The 20,845-nt window shown below is 43.5% G+C and overlaps 2 protein-coding genes across 2 annotated transcripts in view; one reads left to right on the top strand and one right to left on the bottom strand.

Annotated features, from left to right (window-relative positions):
- Window positions 1-20,845, top strand: part of LOC136872575 (SUMO-activating enzyme subunit 1) — a 189,178-nt gene that overhangs the window by 168,050 nt on the left and 283 nt on the right. The gene's annotated exons all lie outside the window — the stretch shown is intronic.
- LOC136871768 (uncharacterized) overlaps window positions 8,285-20,845 on the bottom strand; it is a 135,054-nt gene continuing 122,493 nt past the window's right edge. The window contains exon 3 of the mRNA XM_068227205.1: window positions 8,285-10,250. Coding sequence (XP_068083306.1) covers window positions 8,590-10,250 — 1,661 coding nt within the window. The 3' untranslated portion in view covers window positions 8,285-8,589. The remainder of the gene's footprint in view (window positions 10,251-20,845) is intronic.

The raw sequence follows: 20,845 nt of genomic DNA, 5'->3' as shown, positions 1-20,845 counted from the left end.
ATATGCAAGTATTTTCAAAATCGGACAATTACTTTTTGAGATATAAATAAGAACAGCATGCGCGGTTTTGCATGCCGCATCTGATGGCGTGAAGTCGGGCAAGGACATATTGACGCGCAAGCAGTTTCCTGGGAGTGAGTTCAGCCTCAGAATTGATACCAGGCATGTAAGCACCTCGTACACATGTGATAGGTTTGTAAAGTGTGTATGACAGGCGAACTCATGACAGGACAGGCAGGGTTGATGTGTTTAAAAGGAATGAAGTAAGTACTTTGACTTGACAGGAACATAACGAAAGCTATCCCACTGTCGGCAGCCTTGAAGATGCTTTTCCGTGGTTGCCCATTTTCACACCAGGCAAATGCTGGGGCTGTACCTTAATTAAGGCCATGGCCGCTTCTTTCCAACTCATAGGCCTTTCCTATCCCGTCGTCGCCATAAGACTTATCTACCACGAACCTACTACGCTGGCGTAGCAAGGGGAGAGGTGATACTCCCACGTGGCGCGTCCCAAGTAGCTGATAGTGGGACCCTAACCGGCTTGCCGGCGGACTTGAGGGAAATAAAATACCTCTCGCGGACCAAAGACACTACCCCCTGCGGGTGGGGGACGCACATGTAGAACACACCCGCGGTATCCCCTGCCTGTCGTTAGAGGCGACTAAAAGGGGCAACCAAGGGATGATTAAATTATAACAATGAAGCTACTTTTGATTCGTGCCATCGTGCGGGGAACACCATGGGTTGCCTGTACTTGGGAGTAGTAGGCTACCACTAAATTAGGTACGAAATAGGTTTGTGATTCGTAGCAGTAGAGGGGCTGGCCTGGGGGTTTCCAGTACCCGTGCGTCGTACCCATGTGAGCAACACCGCGGGTCTGGGCGTAGCCTGTGTGTTGTACCGCTATATGAGCGACACCGTGGGTCTGCGTGCCCTGTGATTGGTGCCCACTATGTGAGGAACACCACGGGAATACCGGTGCCCGTAATTAGTACACCTAGGTGGGGAGCCTCATCGGTTTGCGTTGGCTGTGAGTGGCGCCATTGTGTGAGAAACACCATAGGTCTGCGTTTCCTGTACGAAGTACAATACTTCTGAGTAGTACCATATGTGTGGAACACTGCGAGTCTTCGCTACTTTTGATTAGTACCCCAACATGACAAATACCGTGGTTTTACTTTACTGGCGACATGTACCATTCTGTGGGGCCTTAGGCATGGATTTTGGACCCCTTTAGACATCAAGCATCATTGTGCTTTATAAGTGGTCCCTTGGTCAGTAATACTATTATTTACGATCTTTTTTTGAGTCTGCTCCACTGTTTTTGTTTGTTTGTTTGTTTTTGTTTTTTGTTTTTTGTTGGGTTCATGTCTATCCATTCATTCTTCATGACATTTTTTATTTTATTTTGGTCAGTGGATGAATTTGTACTTTTTGTTATTTCATTTCGTACCGTTAGGGGCCGATGTCCTCGATGTTAGGCCCCTTTAAACAACAAGCATCATCAGCAGCATCATCAAGACTTATCTGTGTCGGCGCGGCGTAAAGCAACTAGCAAAAAAAAAAAAAAAAAAAAAAAGTAGCGATTGCATGACAACATCCACATTTTCAAACACTAATACTCCAGAACAGTAATGCTTATACGGTCGGACTTCCAATAATGCATCCTATTATTGGGGTTCCTCTCCAGACGTACGTGATTAAGACACTCGAAGGGGTAGAGAGAATAGTTGTTGTTATTTCATTTCCGGGGCTTGGACATCGTGGTCGTGTAGCCCCATGTGTTTGGGTGTGTGTGTGTACTGTATGTCTGTTAGAATGTGTCTGATAACCTGGCTTATTGTGGTGTCTGTAGTACTGTACTATATTTGTAATTCCGGTGAGGAATTGGGACGGAGGCGGCCGTTGTCGTAAGTAAGCAACCATCCCGAAATTTGCCTGGAGTAGCGGTGAGAAACCACGAAAACACTTCCAGGATAGCTGAGATGGATACCGAACCCACCTCCTCCCCGTTTTGCCTCACGAGGCTGAATGTACGCCGTTCCAGAACTCCAACCAGAATTAAATTGCTTATCAGAGCGGGAATTGAAACCGGATCACCGCGGCGACAGCTACGAATGCTAGCCGCTATACGTGATTAAGAAACTCGACAGGCTGCGGAGAAGAGTTGCTCTTTGTTGTTATTTCATTTCCGGGGGTTTGACACGTGGTCATGTAGCCCCGTTTGCTTGAGTTTGTGTGTGTGTGTGGTACAAAGCGCACCTCGTTTTGTGCTGGGTTATTTCAGACGAAGGAGCAGTGTTACCAATGCTGGATTATGGTTGGGATAGGTTAGACATTAGGAGTCAACAGCTCGACTTATTATATGGGATGTTCAGAGCTGATCGTGGTGAGATGACAGCAACACTATTATTTATTTACTTATTTATTTATTTTACACGCATTAATCTCCGCGGAGCTCAAGCGCGATTGTAGTAGCGTGCATTCGGGAGAGCGCAGGTTCGAGTCCTGCCTCGCCCAACGTGAAAGCGATTTTCATGGTGTCCCATGTTCAACACCAGGCAAATGCCGGATAGGTACCTTTAGGATAGGCCACGGCTGACGTCCTTTCCAAATCCTTCCGATTCCCATCCGTGGGAAAAGACGCTAAACTGAGCGCAAACTATTACACATGGATGTCAAAACAAAACGAAACAACACAAAACAAACCAGAACAATTTTAATCTCCCTTCCCCATTGTGTGTTTCCCATTCATACAATAACGTTGCACACCCAGGGTATGTTACGGTACATCACAGTATGTTTACAGTACATGCCTGGTATTCGTTCTGTGGCTGAACTCACTCCCAGGAAACTACTTGCGCGTCAATATATCCTTGCCTGACTTCACGCCGTCAGATGCGGCATGCAAAACCGTGCATGCTGTTCTTATTTATATCTCAAAAGTAATTGTCCGATTTTGAAAATACTTACATATTTGAACTTGTACGTACGGAGCTGAACTTTTAGGCCAGGTGTATGAATTTGTGCCATTCCATTGAAATTAAAAATGAAATGTCGTATGGCTTTTAGTGCCGGGATATCCCAGGACGGGTTCGGCTCGCCAGGTGCAGGTCTTTCTATTTGACACCCGTAGGTGACCTGCGCGTCGTGATGAGGATGAAATGATGATGAACACAGCACACACAGCCAGCTCCCGTGTCATTGGAATTAACCAATTAAGGTTAAAATCCCCGACCCGGCCGGGAATCGAACCCGGGACTCTCTGAACCGAAGGCCAGTACACTGACCGTTCAGCCAACGAGTCGGACATTCCATTAAAAATATGGAGTTAGTATCAATATCTCGGGTATTAATCACCCCATAAGACTAAGTAGCATGTTATTTTACGAGATCCTGGACACCATTTAAGAATATGAAAATAGAACGCCGATATCTTTAATGGTTTAGAAGTTATTTCCGTGTAACATGTTAGGTGAATAACCCTGTATATTGAGCCATGCTGCTGCAAATCGAGAGTTAGTCTTTGCTTCAGTGTGTCAGGGTCAAGGAGGAGAACTCTGTTCTACATTCATGAGCTGATCTCTCCATTATTTATTCAGCAAGAGGACAGAAAGAGACTTAAACATCTCCATTATGAATTAGTGGGTGGACTTCTTTGTATTCATGACTTTCACTAAACTTATTTCTAAGAGAGATTTATGGTGCAGCACACTTCTGGAAGTAGGAAGAAGCAATATGACCAATACTATCCACTTTGGCTAAGAACTATTTAGACTCTCAAATAAACTTTCATAGTACAGTACACAGTTATACACTATATTATATATTGTATTATTGTATATATGCATACACACACACACACACACACATCATACGTCCGACTCATTGGCTGAATGATCAGCGTTTAGGCCTTTGGTTCAGAGGGTCCTGGGTTTGATTTCCTTCCGGGTCGGGAATTTTAATCTTGTGTGATTAATTATTTGGCTCAGGGACTAGGTTTTCGTGTTTGTCCCAACACTCTCCTCTACATATTCAGGCAACACACCACACTACCAACCCTCACAGAAATACTCAATAGTGATTACATCCCTCCACTTAGGGTTGGCGTCAGGGAGAGCATCCGACCATAAAATGGGGTCAAATCCACCTGTGAGAAACAGTTTTCACCTGCGACCCGACAGGTGTGGGAAAAGCCATAGAAAAGGAAGATGATATATATATATATATATATATATATATATACACATACTGTGCTGTAAAACTGTAGGTCATTTGTAGCAAAATGACTGACAAAATGATAGAAAGTTCCTGTCATTGAACAGAATAACGAAAAGTACATTTCAGGACCTGGACCATGTTATCAATCCAACTATTAGCTTAGTAGACAAAACGAAACACAAGGGAGTATCTCAGTGTTGAGGTAAGGCTAGTGATAACATTTAGATATATACTGTAAATAAAAAGAATGGTATTTGTACCAGTACATGTTTAATATTTACTGTATTTAAATACCCACAAAGTTTCCACGTGTAATGCAAAATGTCTTCACTACAAAACATTCACAACTTCAAGGTAACTTTGCAAATGCCACTTACTACATACGAAATATGGAACAAAGCTGTAAGCTGGAAATATGTGATGCCTGAACTGTGTAATTGGCTACCTGTGCAAGGGCGCCAATTAATATATAGTATCCACTGTGTCCAAAATAGATATTTCTGGGAAATCAAAGTTAGCATTTTGTGTAAGTATCAAAATTCTAAGTTTCAATTCAACGCAAAGTTTAATTTGTATTTTTTTATGACAATATGACTTCTCCAAAGGTCAATCTTCTAAAACCACTGAATGTACTTTATTTTTCCTTTTGAGATTTAGTTTTGCAAATTAATGCATGGGATTTTGAGATGACACTTCAAATAAGTGTAGCCTATGGTAAAATATGTAATAAAATACAGCTTTGGTTAATTTATTTACCACCGGGCGAGTTGGCCGTGCTCGTAGAGGCGCGCAGCTGTGAGCTTGCATCCGGGAGATAGTAGGTTCGAATCCCACTATCGGCAGCCCTGAAGATGGTTTTCCGTGGTTTCCCATTTTCACACCAGGCAAATGCTGGGGCTGTACCTTAATTAAGGCTACGGCCGCTTCCTTCCAACTCCTAGGCCTTTCCTATCCCATCGTCGCCATAAGACCTATCTGTGTCGGTGCGACGTAAAGCCCCTAGCAAAAAAATGTATTTACCTTATTAACACAAATTATATTTGATGGAGACACAATTTTACCTTATGTTATAATTGTTACATAATTCTTATTATGTTTTAAAGAATTTAGTTTGTATGTATGTTCAGTCCATCAGCGATTCCGCTGGTGGGATCCTCAACAGCTCTGCCATCAGCTATCATAGATGGCCTAGGCATTACTGAAGAGGCGTACTAGGGAAATGAGGAGTGAGGTAGTTTCCCGTTGCTTTCCTCACCGAGCCAGAGTTGCTATTACATATCAGTCTGCCAAGCCCACTGAAATGCATACACCAACCGACCCTATGAGCAACATTTTCACACCATTCATAGCAGGGACTGGCTGCATAAAGATTGGCATTACTAGCATCGCTCATACCTTAGTCACTTTCCTATTGTCAAAGCCAAGGATAAGACTGAGGCAGATCTATGAAAGTAACAAAATTGCTCTAGCCTATACCAAAAGACACAGTGCACTGTAAACACTACGTCCTGCCAGCAAAGGCATACTCTAAGTCATAATATTCATAAATTTTTGTTTAGTGTACTTAAATTATGAAATAACACTTTCCTTTCTTGAATTAATTATTCTAACTTCTATCATCAGAAATGGACTGATGTACAGTCTGCATATGAACATAACTCAAAATGGTATGTTTTTAACTTCGTGAGTTCCGCGACCGCAGAGACAATATATGGCTGCCACACTGGCTCTCCAGATTTTGTACAAGTATTCAAGATGACGATACGACTTTTTACGATTCGTATATCTTCAAAACGTTGGCAGCGTATTACCGTGTGTGCATTTTTAATGTAAATTATGTTTTCGGAACTGAGGGAGGTCACAAATGACTGAAATATATTCTACATTTCATAACTTCTTTTTAATCTGTGTTTAAATGGCAAAGTATTGAATGGTGAAAAAGTAATATTATTCCTTTAAGGAAATAAAGTAGTTTATTTATCTATAAGTTAATAAGGAACAAAAATTATATTAATCAATTGTAAATTAAAGTTAATGTTAAAGTTAATCTACCAACCCTTCAGGGAGTGACCTATGTGCAAATTGCTGGTTACTTATAAATAAACATATTTTAATTTTTAAAATAAGATTAAGGTCCTGTTTTCAAAATAGGACTCTGAACTCTGAGAGGAAATATTGGCTAGATTGACCAGATTTCTGACTCCCCTATGGAGGGGGACAGCAGAATACATCCACGGTATCCCGTACCTGTCACAAGAGGTGACTAAAGGGGGGAATAGGAGCTCTCAACTTCAGAGGGCAGGTTGCCAGCTACGGTTCTCATAGCTAAGTCTCGTGATGTTTACACTTACGCGTGGCTCCTCACTTTCATTTCTCCAATCTGACCTCTTCGTCAATTCTTTTATTAGGTTTGCATTTTCTTGGGAGTGTTTCATATTCACACTCTTCATAGCCCTTCCCTTTACCGATACCTTTTCTTCGAAGTGTCAGACCCTTTCCTTTTTCCCTCTGGTAAGCGTTAATAGAGAATGGTTGCCCGGTTCTACTTCCTCTTAAGATAATCGCCACCATCATCGAACATAGTTTACCGAATCTTTTAAAATCTCAACTGTTTAAAATATTGAACTTCTATTTACTTTAGTGTTATTAAGTGTCCTTTTTACCCATTTGTACCCACTAAAAGAAGTCGGCACCTATGGAAGTGACAGTGGCAGGACAACCACCCGAGGAATAGTGAGCTGGTCACCGATCCCATGCAGAAGCTGCCCAGATTTAACCTTCCCTGAAAGAAATTGTGTTAGCTTAAGAGATGACCTGAGCCATGCCACTCTGCACTGATGGGGGCTGCGTAGTGACTCGCTATATGCCTGCGGAACTGAGCAGATCACAAAGGCATATTGTGAAGGACTGCCGGGGACTATCTACCTGTCCTACACGCAGCTGATTGAACCCCTCAACATGACTCTAATGTGTGCAGCCTCAAGTCAAGCAAAAGCAGGCAGAGAGTGAGATCAGGAAATTCTGTGCTAGCGAGTGGGCATCGAGAGACATTTGTTTATTAGAGTGTAATAGTGGCTTTTATATTGTAATTTGAAAGAATGAGATGGAATTATAAAATATATTACTTCACCATTTTCAGTTTTCTTTTCCCCTTAATATTAAGAACGCAATATAAGTAGCTAGTATACTTATACTAGTAAGATGATGAAAACATTTACTTATTTGTACAGATTGTTGAATACTGGTATGTTTTAATTGTATTTAGTATAATAGCAGTTAATAATTAATTTGCTTGGTGCTGAAAATATTTAATTTGCAATCAATTATTCTTATATACTTCTAATATACCATGTGTTAATTTCAAAACCTCCTACCTTGAACAAATTTAATGCTGGAAATGTGAATATTAAGAACATGCCATTAGAAGAGGTCAGTGATTACATCTACCTTGGCCAGATTATAAATATGACAGGTGATATAAGACCAGAAATCTATAGGCGCATCAAGCTCGGATGGCAAGCATTTGGAAGGAATTCTTCAGTATTAAGATCAAAAATGCCAGCAAATCTGAAGAAAACAGTATTTGACCAATGCATCCTTCCTGTGCTGACTTATGGCTGTGAGACTTGGACTCTGAACGAATTCACAAAAGGGAAACTTCGGACCGCGCAGAGAGCCATGGAAAGGTCAATGCTAGGCTATACAAAGAAAGATAGGAAAAGAGCTGATGACATCCGGTCTGTTACAAAGGTTAAAGACATCTTAGAGAGAGTACGCTCCTTAAAATGGCAGTGGGCTGGCCATGTTGCACGAAGAAATGATGATAGATGGACAAAACTAGTGCTGGAGTGGAGTCCGAGAGAACATCGAAGGCCTAGAGGAAGACCACCGGACAGATGGGACAAAGATATCAAGAAGATCGCTGGTATCACTTGGATGAGATCTGCCCAAGACCGTTCTACTTGGAGAAGACTGTTGAAGGCCTACCTATACCCACGACTTAAAGAGGCCACATCATTTTAATGATTGAAATGGCTGATTGTATTGTATTGTATTGTATTGAGGAAAACAAAGTCAATTTAAGGCTGGTATGTAAAATTCAGTCAGCAGTGGTTTTGAACTTCGCACTAGAAAACTCTTAAGTAATATTAATGTAAGGTTAATTTGCTCAAATATGAACAATACCACAAATACAATGGCCCAGCACTGTTAACGTCATTCTCAGCAGAGCGCCCACTCCAGAATGTCGAGTGGCAGGGCACTCTGTTATGATTGTGTTGAGGCTTTCTGCTCTATTGTGCATTTTTTCTTGATGTCTTTTGTTTTTGTTGTTGCACATGAGAGGTAAACGTAAGGTTCCCACAGGGCTCACATTTGATGAACGTAAACCACAATATTTGCTGCCTCTGGATTACATTTTAGAATTACAGTTACCATGCCATGAGGAGACATGACATATGCTCGTACATCAAGTCCATCGTATTCCCACGCACAGTTTTCTTCACTGCCTCGAATTCCTGTTGCTTCTTCTACCAGTTTATAAATCTCACTGGTTGTCAATGCTACAAAACAATCATGCTCCCAGAACTCTCGGTATTTCACAAGAGGGTCATTCTCCTTGTAGGAGATTACTGAATTACGTGGTGATGTCTCTTCATATGGCAACTCAGTGTATTTTGTTGATCTACATTCATCATGCATGAACATACTTTGGAGCTTGACTGACAATTCATCAGAAGACATGAATTCTTCCTTAGTATTCTCTGAGGAATCTGCTTTCATCACTTGGCTCTCAAGAATTTCACTTCCATTTTCTTCTGTCACAGATTTCTGACTTGCAATTAACGCTTCCTTACAGTTGTCATATATATTTCTTGCACGCTTTATACTTCTGTTAAGACTTTCTTTGAACTCGGGATCTGAAATAAGATGCTTCAGAACTAGTGAACAGAAATGAACAAACGCTTTCTCTTCAATGCCATACTTTTGATCAAATTCTTTCTGATTGAATTGATTACCATATTCTCTTTTTGCATTTTCCAGTTGTTGGTTGTAATCATGTTCTATTCTCTTTGCTGTTTCTTCAACAAAGCTACAGACGTATTGTAAAGTGTCCAAGAAGTCGTGAGCTGTTTCCCATCCCATATGTAGACACACGTTCTTGGCAACTAATAGTAGATGTTGATGTAAATTCGGATCGTAATTCCGCATTATCTGGTACAATTCTCTTGGGTTACATGAAAACATTTTATTTCTGTTCCGGTCACTGCTTTCCATTATGTTACTGTGCATAATATCTGAAATATTGGATATTGCTTGTCTTTGATGAGATGTGGTTGAAATATTATTCTGCCGAAAAATTGGGTTTACCACCTTATTAAATTGTTTTTGTGACAGCGTTCCTGCAGCCAAATCTTTGGATGCTTTTAGGATTATATGTCTTTGTCCCTTTTTAATTTGAGAGAATTCCATTGGGTCAATGGTTACTTTTTGGTTTATCTGAACTTTACCCGTTTCTGTAAACTTAACACTGCTCTCAGTCTTATGAATATCTTTTCTCACCCTCACTACTCCCGCAAAGAAGTCGTCCTTATTTTGTATGTTTCTTATTGCCCTGATAATCTTTGCCTTGCCTTCCATTCCATTCATGTTTTGCTGTGTATCCCTTGCTAGCCTGTTGAACGCTTTGCGGTGGCGATTACTTCTCAGGCTTTCCTGATATGTCTTTATGACATCATTTTGTGTTTCGGAGATGATTGTCGTAGCAGTTCTCATATTAACTGCTGAGTGAGTGAAAAAGAATACTGATGTTGTAAACTGGAATACATCTAACGGTGTTAGTGTATTCTCCTGGTACTTCTCATGCAGCATAAAACCAGTATTTACTAGTCCAATACCATTGATAGCTAACGATCCGACACTCAAAGCAGTTGTAGTAACCTGAACTGCATTGCTTACATTCTTTCCAGCACTCGCCATGCTCCTAACTGAATTCACTGCCGTAGACGAGGCTGCTCCTACAACACTTCCTGCAAAGGGATAAAGATAAAACCAATTATTAGCACCATGATGATGAATGTACAGTCAACTTTCGATTATCCATGCGGGTGGTAGCCACGCCATAGATAAACGAAAACACAGTTAATGTTAAATTAGTCAAAAATCATGAAAATGATGGTTTTTAAGACTTTCATCATTATCAGATTGCACAGTTTCATAACAATAACAAAATATTAAAACTTCGTGGAGAATGATATCTGTATCCATCGCAGTCTGCTATGCTTATAACGCCTTGCCAGTTGCCTCCGCTTCCATACTAAGCAGCGAACAGCTCGTAGTTAACATTTCTCTCATAGAAGCCCTTATAGGATGTAGGCCTACCTCTTGACAGCCTTCTTAGTTCGCCTATGTAAGCTTTTTCCCTGTGAAGCAATTGTGAACGTGGTTTTTTAATAATTACGTACGACTGAATAAGTATTGCGCTTTGGGAACTTAGCTATGAATGTCTATTGCACGGGTTTCCAAAGTTCAAATGAACTAACTGTGTTTCATTGATCTGATTATTCTGCGTAGTGATGGGCAGTCTGAGACTAGGTCTCGAGATTTCTCTGGATTTCTCGAGACTAGCGCAGGCACTATTTATCGCGAGAAATTTCGACAGATCTCGAGAGCGTTGTCCCCCCATTGTGCGGCGAGCAGCGTGTCTTAGGCTTACAGGTAGTCAGAGCAGAATGTTGTTTGTGCAAAGTATGCGAAGAATCAACCACGGGCCTTCTCCATTTCGTAAATACGTGTCAACAAACGACTAGGGCTTTCATTTCTACCGAGCTCTATTTCGATGCAGTATAACATAATTATAAATGATACGCATTCTGGCATTGTACTGCACTGGTAGGTAGACGAATGAGTGGTTTCGGTACAGAACCTGACGGCTACTGTAGGTACACGTACCTGTATACTAGAAGCGAGCATTATTCGAACTCGAGACTAGGCAAGATGCGCCTTGGTGTATATGCAACCACCATTACGCATGAGTGGAACGCGTAATCTAAAATGCTTGAGTTTGCTTCAGTTCTTTCGACAGATAGGTGCACATCGTTATCAGACCCCACTGTTGAGTTTTAAATGCCACCTAGCGGAAGGACTAATAACTAAGTGGAGTTTTACGCTTATAGATTTTGCTTTGTTTTGTATGTTGTAGTAATAAAGTGTTGTAAGAATGACGTAGTTATCATTTGCACGATACAACTCAACATATTGGTGCCGAAAACTCGCTCACGGTTCAAATTACGTATCACTGCATTACGAGACGACGTTCTTTGAACATTCTTAGACGAGGATACGAAGTGGAAAGAGAAGTGAAGTGGAGATTGCGTTAAATAAGATACGGGACTTCACAACACGAGACGGCAGCCAGTAACATCTGACACACAATTGATGAGTACAATATTTATTCATTCTGTGAAATATATCAAGAATCGTTTGTTTAACAGAGCATGCTAGCAAAGGAATTCGCAACTACTGGATGGATTGAGTCGAAATTACTGGGGCATTCACGCACGATTGTATCATTGTGTACATGAAGCCATTTTAAATAGCTATAGGAACACCATCTGCCGCCTTCTAGGTGTGTCACCACGATTAAGTACGTGACTAGTGCTGCCATCTGTCAGCACGTACTGGAGTCAGAACAGTGCATCCTGCGCCATCTCTACGACTTTGCCATACTAATGTCCCCGTCAAATTTGGCGATATCTAGTATATTTCCAACAAGCGGACATTAAATGTTTTATTGTCTGCCCGGAGCTGTGATCTGTCATTTTGGAAGTAGTGTGGCGAGCTCAGAACCAGTTTCTTTCGTCATTCAGAGGGGCGATGTATTGATTGAGCTTCGACAAGGCCAAGGAAAATCACGTGACGAGTCCATGCACTACCCTGCCACGCGTGAACGACAGACAGCCTGATTCCAGAATAGTCTGAGCCAATTAAAGGAGACCTAACGACCAATTACCGTTCTCGTTGGAGTACACGCCTCCCAAGCCGAGAATATAAAAAGCTTCGTTCCGAGTAAATCACTCTCTGAATGCACTACTCTCTGAATACTCTGCACTTTCTGCACTCTGTACCTGCTATTCTACGCTGCTGTGCGACGCTACGACCACGTGGAGAAATAACTTTCAGTGCAAGCAGACGCCCGTACTGCCACAATTTAGTGAAATAATTAGCTAACTCCTACGGAGTAAAGATCATCTCAAAACCCAAGTTAAGTGTGACTATCTAGAAGAATAATCAATATTCTGCGTGTGTTTGTGCCCATATTTATTCTTGCCATCTCAGTTACAGCTTACGTCCGGAACTCAACAGAAGTCGTCTCGAAAGCCGCAGCACATCAACATGGATAATTCTGCAATCATCTGCAACTCAACTTCATCGAGGGACCTCGACTACCAAGTCTCCATGGATCTCTAAAATGTTGAGGCGTCTCTGGTCATTGGAAGGAAACTGACCGGGGAAATTCTGGAATGATTGACTGCTACCTGGGATCGAACCTCATCTAAACTTGAGTACCATTTAATTTAATTTCTGTGTCATCTTTTGTAAAACTAGAGGTCTTTCTTCTTTAAATCGTAGATCTATTAGTTTTGTTGTAGTTAGAAACATTTCATTTTTCCATTTCTTAAGGTGTCGTGGTAGACTAATCACGTGTGTGAATGAAATTTTGAACCTGTTAGAGTAGACATGTAGTCTCTCTTTGAATGATTTCCCGTGCTTATGAGCTAAATATCTCAAAATCACTGACCACGCGATAAATCTACTTTTTTGTAATGTTGAAATTTATTGGACTTGAATTTACGTGTACATTTTGTGAGATAGGGTCGAACCTAGTGTCTTTTCAAAATCACTTGTATTCCTTAGGATCGAGTCATCTAATTTTATGACATTTCACGAGGAGTGGTAGATGTAATAATCACTTGAGTAATAATAAAAATGACTAAAGATCGGGTAAAAGAGAATTAAACGCTCGTGAGCCATAACTTTACAGTAGATTCCTTATATGTGAGATTGAATGTGCTCTGTTCAAGAAGTATCTGGAATATGACCAATCCTGCGGGATATTTATTATGTAATTGAGCGATTGGATGATTTATTTATGATGATTGCCTTGTTCTTGTGTTATTGGGAGCGCAAGATAAATTATAATTAATGGAGCACGTGTTGCGTGTGTATTTCACGCATAGGGAATAATAATAATGCGATTGAGTCACACGGACGCGATAGTTTCAACTGGTAACCCATGCGCTGGTAGTGATTACGGATTTTATTGGAATCTTCAATTATAATTTCAAAACTTAGATGAATCTCCATCGGTGTGAGAAGCATATTCCTACCCAAGTGATATCCCTAAATTCGATCACTAGTCACCATTAATGACAAAAATAATTTCTGTATACAAATTATCTCCTACTGGATATGACGTGACCTGACCATTCTTAAAAGTCAAGAGTAAACTTGCAGGAACAGGATTCGATGTAAATAATGTATATAAAATACGTGTTTCCCAGTATGAATGTTTGTGTGTGTGTGTGTGTGTGTAAATATGTGTATTTTTCTTGTATCATGTTGGTTCTATTTAACTTGATCTGCCACGAACCTACTACGATGGCGTAGCAGGGGGAGAGGTGATACTCCCACGTGGCGCGTCCCAGGTGGCGGATAGGGGGGTCCTAACCGGCTTGCCGGCGGACTTGAGGGAAATAAAATACCTCTCGCGGACCAAACACACTACCCCCTACGGGTGAGGGACACACATGCAGAATACACCCGCGGTATCCCCTGCATGTCGTAAGAGGCGACAAAAAGGGGCGACCTTGGCGCGGACATGGATTGCGGTTGGTATAATGTGATGGACCTCCTGTGGATGGGAGAGGCTGAATACATCCATAGGTAATCCCTGCCTGTCGTAGAAGGCGACTTAAAGGGTCATGTGGCCATGGTCCCCTCTTTATTTTTTATTATTTTTCTGAGGGTCAGATGTAGACCATTCAAAATTTGATGTGCGTGCTGCCCGGCGATGGAGCTCCTATGTGTGCGACTACGCTCGAAAGCCCGTGCCAGCAACCACCCAGGACGCGGCGGGTGGGAGTGTCATGTACCCGGGCAGTGGTATCCGCCTGACAACGCAGGTCCCCGCACAGCCGAATGCCAGAAGGACATATTATTATTAATTATTTTTATTTATTTTTTCTATTGTTAGTGCTCTGTACACGCTATGGGGTACATGCTATTGCGGGTGACCGGAGGAAGGGAGTCCTAGTGCTCATTGCCTCAGTCATCCCGTATTAGGCATCGTTCAACATCGGACCCCGGGCAATACCTGCTACGACCAGGTGGGTATTGCCTTGGCTGCTTGGTTCGGCTACAGAGACCCCTGATCGGAGTGGGTGGCATTCGGGGAGGATGCTATCGGGCATGGCTTCCAAACGAAGTCGGCTCTCACAAGGTGGTCGCCCACCTAAGACTTTAACTTTTGCTTCCCTGAGAGGTTCAACTCCCTGGGAACATGCGCAGCGCGAAGGAATGGGATCCAGCTTCCCTAGGTTTCTGGTCGCTACCAGAACCGATGGGCAGGATTTTAAGCTGGTGAAGTCGATCCTGTTTAGTAGACACATCGAAGGCGTCTATGGCGAACTGGAGGAACTTAAGAAAATGCGCAACGGTAGTTTGCTTCTAAAGACTCGTACAGCACTGCAAGCTGATCAGTTGCTTAAGTGCGAGCACTTTGGCGAAATCCCCGTCAAAGTGGAGGAGCATAAGTCCTTGAACCTGGTTCGCGGAGTCATCTTTCACCGCGACCTTATTTTGAACACTGACGACGAGTTGATGGAAGACATGAAGAACCGTGGCGTGACACACGTCCGGCGCATTACGCGCAAGGTCAACGGTGAAGACGTTGCCACTGGTGCCTTCATTGTCTCTTTCAAGTTGTCAGTGTTACCAGAGAAAGTCAAGGTAACAACTTATCGTTGCGATGTGAGGCCGTACATCCCGCCTCCTATGCGATGCTATCAATGCCAGCGATTCGGACATATGGTATCTCGCTGTTCGAATCAGGCTGTATGTGGTACATGTGGACGAGTAGCTCACGGCGCGGAGGAGTGCACAACTCCATACAAGTGCACTAACTGCTCCGGTTTTCATTCTCCTCGGGATCGGAATTGTCCGACATACCTGAGTGAGAAGAAGATCCAGGAGATCAAGACCTTGGATGGTCTTTCCTACCAGGAAGCGCGCCGTAAGTTTCATTCTATGAATACACCTGCCCGTACACTCGACTATAGCTTGATAGCTCAGAGTCTTCCAGGTTCGTCATTTACGACCAAGACACCTGTCCAGACCGCTGCGCCCAAGGCGACTGTTGCTGCTCCCAGCAACGTCGCAAGTAGTCAAAGCTCGAAGGGGGGGACCACCCCACCTTCGACCAACCAGAAGTCTGTGCCGGCTGGGAACTGCCAGCCGGCACAGCAAGGGGGGAAGACTAAGTCTCCCCCCCTAGGAGGTCGACGAAAGTCGTGCCCCAGCCGGCGGAGGCGGCTTCGTTGACCAGGGCTGGGAAACCATCTCCCAGCCCGTCTAAACTTGAAAAGCAAAAGGGGAAGAAGAGCGCCCGTCCTGAGCGCTCTCGGACTTCCCCTGCGAAGGAGAAGTCATGCCCTCCATCTGGGGCATATGAGTCTGCGCCGGGAGGCACTCCTGCTCCCAAACCTGCGCGCTCTCCTCGTAGGGGACCTCCTCGCGCCCGAAAAGCGTCGAAGTTCTGGGCGGCACCCCTGCCATCTTTTGATGACGGGATGGATGTCGCGCTGTCCTCTACATCTACGGATGTAGAACTAGATAGTGTTTAGGCTTACGAGCATTTTGTTGCTCATAACCTAACACTCCTTTTATAGTCCACACTATGGCACTGTTACAGTGGAATTGTAACGGTTATGACAGGCATCTCGCTGAGTTACGTCAGCTTATTAGTGAGTACGCAGCGAGTATAGTCTGTATTCAGGAGACCAATTTCCAACCTGGTCATCACACGGTCTTGAGGAATTTCAAACTATACTCGACAGAACGATACTATGCTCACCGGGCTTCCGGAGGCGTTGGCATTTTTGTACGTTCTGATAGCTACAGCGAAGAGGTTCCTTTAAGAACCCCTCTTGAGGCTGTAGCTGTTCGCGTCTCGCTGCCTATCATAGCCACAGTGTGTAATGTTTATCTTCCACCAGGCCAGCATCTGAACATCACTGATGTCGCTGATCTTATAGATCAGCTTCCACCACCCTTCCTCTTATTGGGCGATTTTAACGCCCATCACCCCATATGGGGCTCTGAGACGCCTTGCCCCCGAGGAAGAGAGCTGGAAACACTCCTATCAGATCTGATTTATGTATTTTGAACACAGGGGAACCAACTCACTTTAGTGTACGTTACGACACATATTCTCGCCTAGACGTTAGTCTATGCAGCCGAACGTTGTTTCCACTGTTTCGGTGGAATGCACACGATGATCTCTGTGACAGTGACCATTTTCACATCGTTCTTACTTTGTTGAATCATAAACCCGTCGAGGCTCCCCCTCGATGGATTCTTAAACATGCTGATTGGCCAAAGTACACATCACTAGCTGTCTTTAGCGAAGATGTCGTCAGGCGGACCGTCGGCGAGGAAATAACTTACATCACCCAAGTTATTCTTGCTGCTGCTGAGGAGTCCATTCCGTTTTTCTCGGGGACTCCTCGCCGAAAACACGTTGCTTGGTGGAACGATGAAATAGCAGCAGCCATCAAAGAACGCCGTCGCGCTCATAAGCGTTACCGTAGACAGCCTACTGTGGCCAACTTGGTAACATTTAAGAAATTCCGCGCTAAGGCGCGAGTTCTTATTCGACAAAGTAAGAAGGCTTCATGGGAGAGATATGTGTCGTCCATGACGTCACATACTCCATCATCTCAAGTGTGGACGAAACTTCGACGAATTTCGGGTATTCAAGGATCATCTGCTGTACCGGGAATTTCCATTGCAGGCAGTGTCGCCACTGATCCCCTCGCGATTGCTAACCATCTCGCTAGTCATTTCGCGGATGTTTCTGGCTCCGGGAATTACAATCTTGATTTCCTCCCTCTGAAGCGGGAGGCAGAACGTCATCACCTGAGTTTTGCCACCCAAGCTTCAGAGGACTACAACGTGCCCTTTACGGAGTGGGAACTCCGCAGCGTCTTAGCGCTTTGCAAGGACACGTCTCCTGGACCGGACAACATCCATAACCAGATGTTGAAACACCTTAGTGATGATAGTTTACTATATCTCCTTCGTGTGTTCAACCGAATCTGGACAGAGGGTGATTTTCCGTCTCAGTGGCGAGAGAGCATAGTCATCCCTGTCCTCAAGCCTGACAAAGATCCTAAGTATGCAGGAAGTTACAGACCGATTTGTCTTACAAATTGCCTGTGTAAGCTATTTGAGAGGATGGTAAATCGCAGACTCGTGTGGTGTCTGGAGAAACAAGGACTCTTGTCCGAGTACCAATGTGGATTTCGAGCCGCTCGATCCACCACAGACCACTTGGTACGCCTGGAGAGCTCTATCCAGGATGCGTTTCTCCGAAAACAGCACTTGGTAGCTGTCTTCTTTGACTTGGAGAAGGCCTACGACACCACCTGGCGATATGGCATCCTTTCAGTCCTGCATCAATGGAGATTCCGAGGTAACTTGCCGGTATTTATTGCGAATTTTTTGTCCCTCCGTCTATTCCGTGTCCGAGTAGGTAGGACATATTCGCAATACCACGTTCAAGAAAATGGAGTCCCACAGGGATCGGTTCTTAGTGTCACTCTGTTCGCGATTGCCATAAACGGTATTGTCGCTGCTGCTGGTCCAGCCGTAATACCGTCCCTATATGTGGATGATTTTGCTCTGCACTATAGCTCGTGGAGTATGGCAGTCGCAGAGCGACAGTTACAGCAAGCTATTAGGAGGGTGGAGAAGTGGACCTTAGAACATGGCTTTCGGTTTTCTGCCGCAAAGACCTCCGTTGTCCACTTTTGTCGTCAACGTACACTTCACCCTCATCCTGAGCTTTATCTAGGCAATGTCGTTCTTCCAGTTGTTGACACCTACCGATTTCTTGGGCTCCTTTTTGACAGTAAATTATCGTGGGAGCCACACGTGCGGGAGCTAAAAGTGCAATGCACCAAGAGGCTTAACCTCTTGAAGTTTCTTAGCAGCACTAATTGGGGAGCTGACCGCGTGGTGCTCCTTCGATTCTATCGGGCACACATTTTATCTCGGTTAGACTACGGCAGTACAGCATATGGCTCCGCAAGGCCAAGCGTTCTTGCGAAGCTGAACAGTATCCACCACAGCGGGGTTAGGTTGGCGACGGGAGCTTTTCGTACTAGCCCCATCGCTAGCCTGCTCGCTGAGTCTGGTGTGCCGCCTTTACACCTGAGGCGCCAGCAACTACTACTTACGTATGCTGCAAATTTGCGACAGATGCCACTTCATCCGAGCTATCTCTGCGTATTCAACAATGGCAACCGTTTGTTGTACGTTGTTCATCCTCGTGCGACGCGGCCGGTTGGGATACGCTTGGATAGCAGTTATGAATTGTTTGACGTACCTTCGATTCCTTGCCTTGTCAGACAACCAAGTGGGGTACCTCCGTGGGTTGTACGACGACCTGAAATCATCCTGGATTTGCACACTGGCCCGAAAGGAGACACGGACCCTTCGATTTATCGGAGGATCTACCTGTCCGTTCTTGGCCGCTATCCAGGTTCGGTCGTCGTTTACACGGATGGTTCAAGGACAGATACGAAGGTGGGCTGTGCGTTCGTTGTCGACAATGATCGGTTTCTTTTTGCTCTCCCGGACACCTGTAGTGTGTACACGGCAGAGCTCTATGCTATCTGTGAAGCTCTGCGGTACGCACTAGACAATGTACGCCGACACTTTCTCGTGTGTACTGACTCCTTGAGTTCGCTTCAGTCTATTGATACCTGTTTCCCTCGGCACCCTCTGGTGCAGCGGATCCAGGACCTGCTGGCCGGGTGTTCGGATGCCGGCACCAGAATTACGTTTGTGTGGCTCCCCAGCCACATGGGCATAGAGGGAAACGAGTTAGCAGATCAGGCTGCCAAGGAGGCAGTTACACTGCCCCCGTTGCCTTTCAAGGTTCCAGCAAATGATATTCGCTCTCAGCTGAGACATCTGGTTATGTCTCATTGGGAGATGGAGTGGCAGGCCATCCCACTTCCCAATAAGCTGCGAGCGATAAAAGGAACAACGAAGGTATGGAGGACTTCCCTTCGGGCTTCGCGGAGGGAAGCCGTGGTATTATGTCGCCTTCGGATTGGCCACGGTATCTTGATGCCCTCCCATCTACTGAAAGGAGAACCCCCTCCGGTGTGTACCTGTGGCGACCATCTTACCGTGGTACACATCCTTACGGAGTGTGTGGACCTGGTCGATCTGCGCCGTAGTATTAACCTTCCGAGTACTATCTCCCTTATCTTGCGCGATGACGAGCAGTCAGCAGACCTCGTCATCCGCTTTATGAGGGATAGCGGTCTGTTTTATCGTGTGTGATGATGTCCTTTGTCCTAGTGTTGTTTATGTCAGTTGCGCTTTTATCTCATTGACTCCATTTTAGTTTGTGTTGCGCATTTTAATGTGTTATTTTATCGTCTAACGTACATTATGTGTTAATATCTGTATTACTGGGCGATGCCTTATTCCTTCGATTTCCTGTACTTTCTCTTATTTTAATAGAACATAAGGCATTGCGTATTAGATCCACTGACTGTTTTAATCTCACCCTCATTTTTCTTCATTACCATTCTTTTTTAACTCTAGTCAGTGGATACTTTTTAAAATTTTAACTTCATATCTCATGTCCTTCATTTCGTTCCATTAGGGGCCGATGACCTTCGATGTTAGGCCCCTTAAAACAACAAGCATCATCATCATCATAACTTGATCTGGTCGTGTACTTGTGGCGACGCAGATTACTTTCATCGTTGTGTGCTACCTTAAGAAGTAATTTTCGTGCCCTTAAGGGAAAATTTGATAAATTTAAGTCGAGGTAGACTAGGAAAGGATTTATTTTGTTGATGAACGTGATTTAAAAGGAAAGATCATCTAGTTATTTTCACAAAAGCAATAGATTTGTAAAGTAAACTATTATTTAAGTAGCTCACACGTGGATAACAAAGTTTTTCTAACACATTTATATTATATATTGAAATATTTTAAAATTAATTTGAAACGTAAATGCCATGCAAAAATCAGAAGTAGATGTTCACTAGCTGCATAATTACTTTGAATTCTGGTGATAGTGAGTTACAATAATTAATTGGAGAATAATTATTTTGGAATGTAAGTGACAATTGCTATGTGAATGATGCAGTGAGAAATCAATTAGAAACACGATCGTGTGATGGTGAGGAACGTGTTAATTAAATAAGGAGAGAGATTGATAATAATAATAATAATAATAATAATAATAATAAAAAATTAATTTTGAAGTTTTTGAAATTAATTTCGATTTTCTATTAAAGCTTATACTGGTGTTATT

This window comes from Anabrus simplex, chromosome 4, assembly GCF_040414725.1.
Source record: "Anabrus simplex isolate iqAnaSimp1 chromosome 4, ASM4041472v1, whole genome shotgun sequence".
Lineage (NCBI taxonomy): Eukaryota > Metazoa > Arthropoda > Insecta > Orthoptera > Tettigoniidae > Anabrus > Anabrus simplex.
This window is presented reverse-complemented; position numbering and strand designations above follow the sequence as displayed.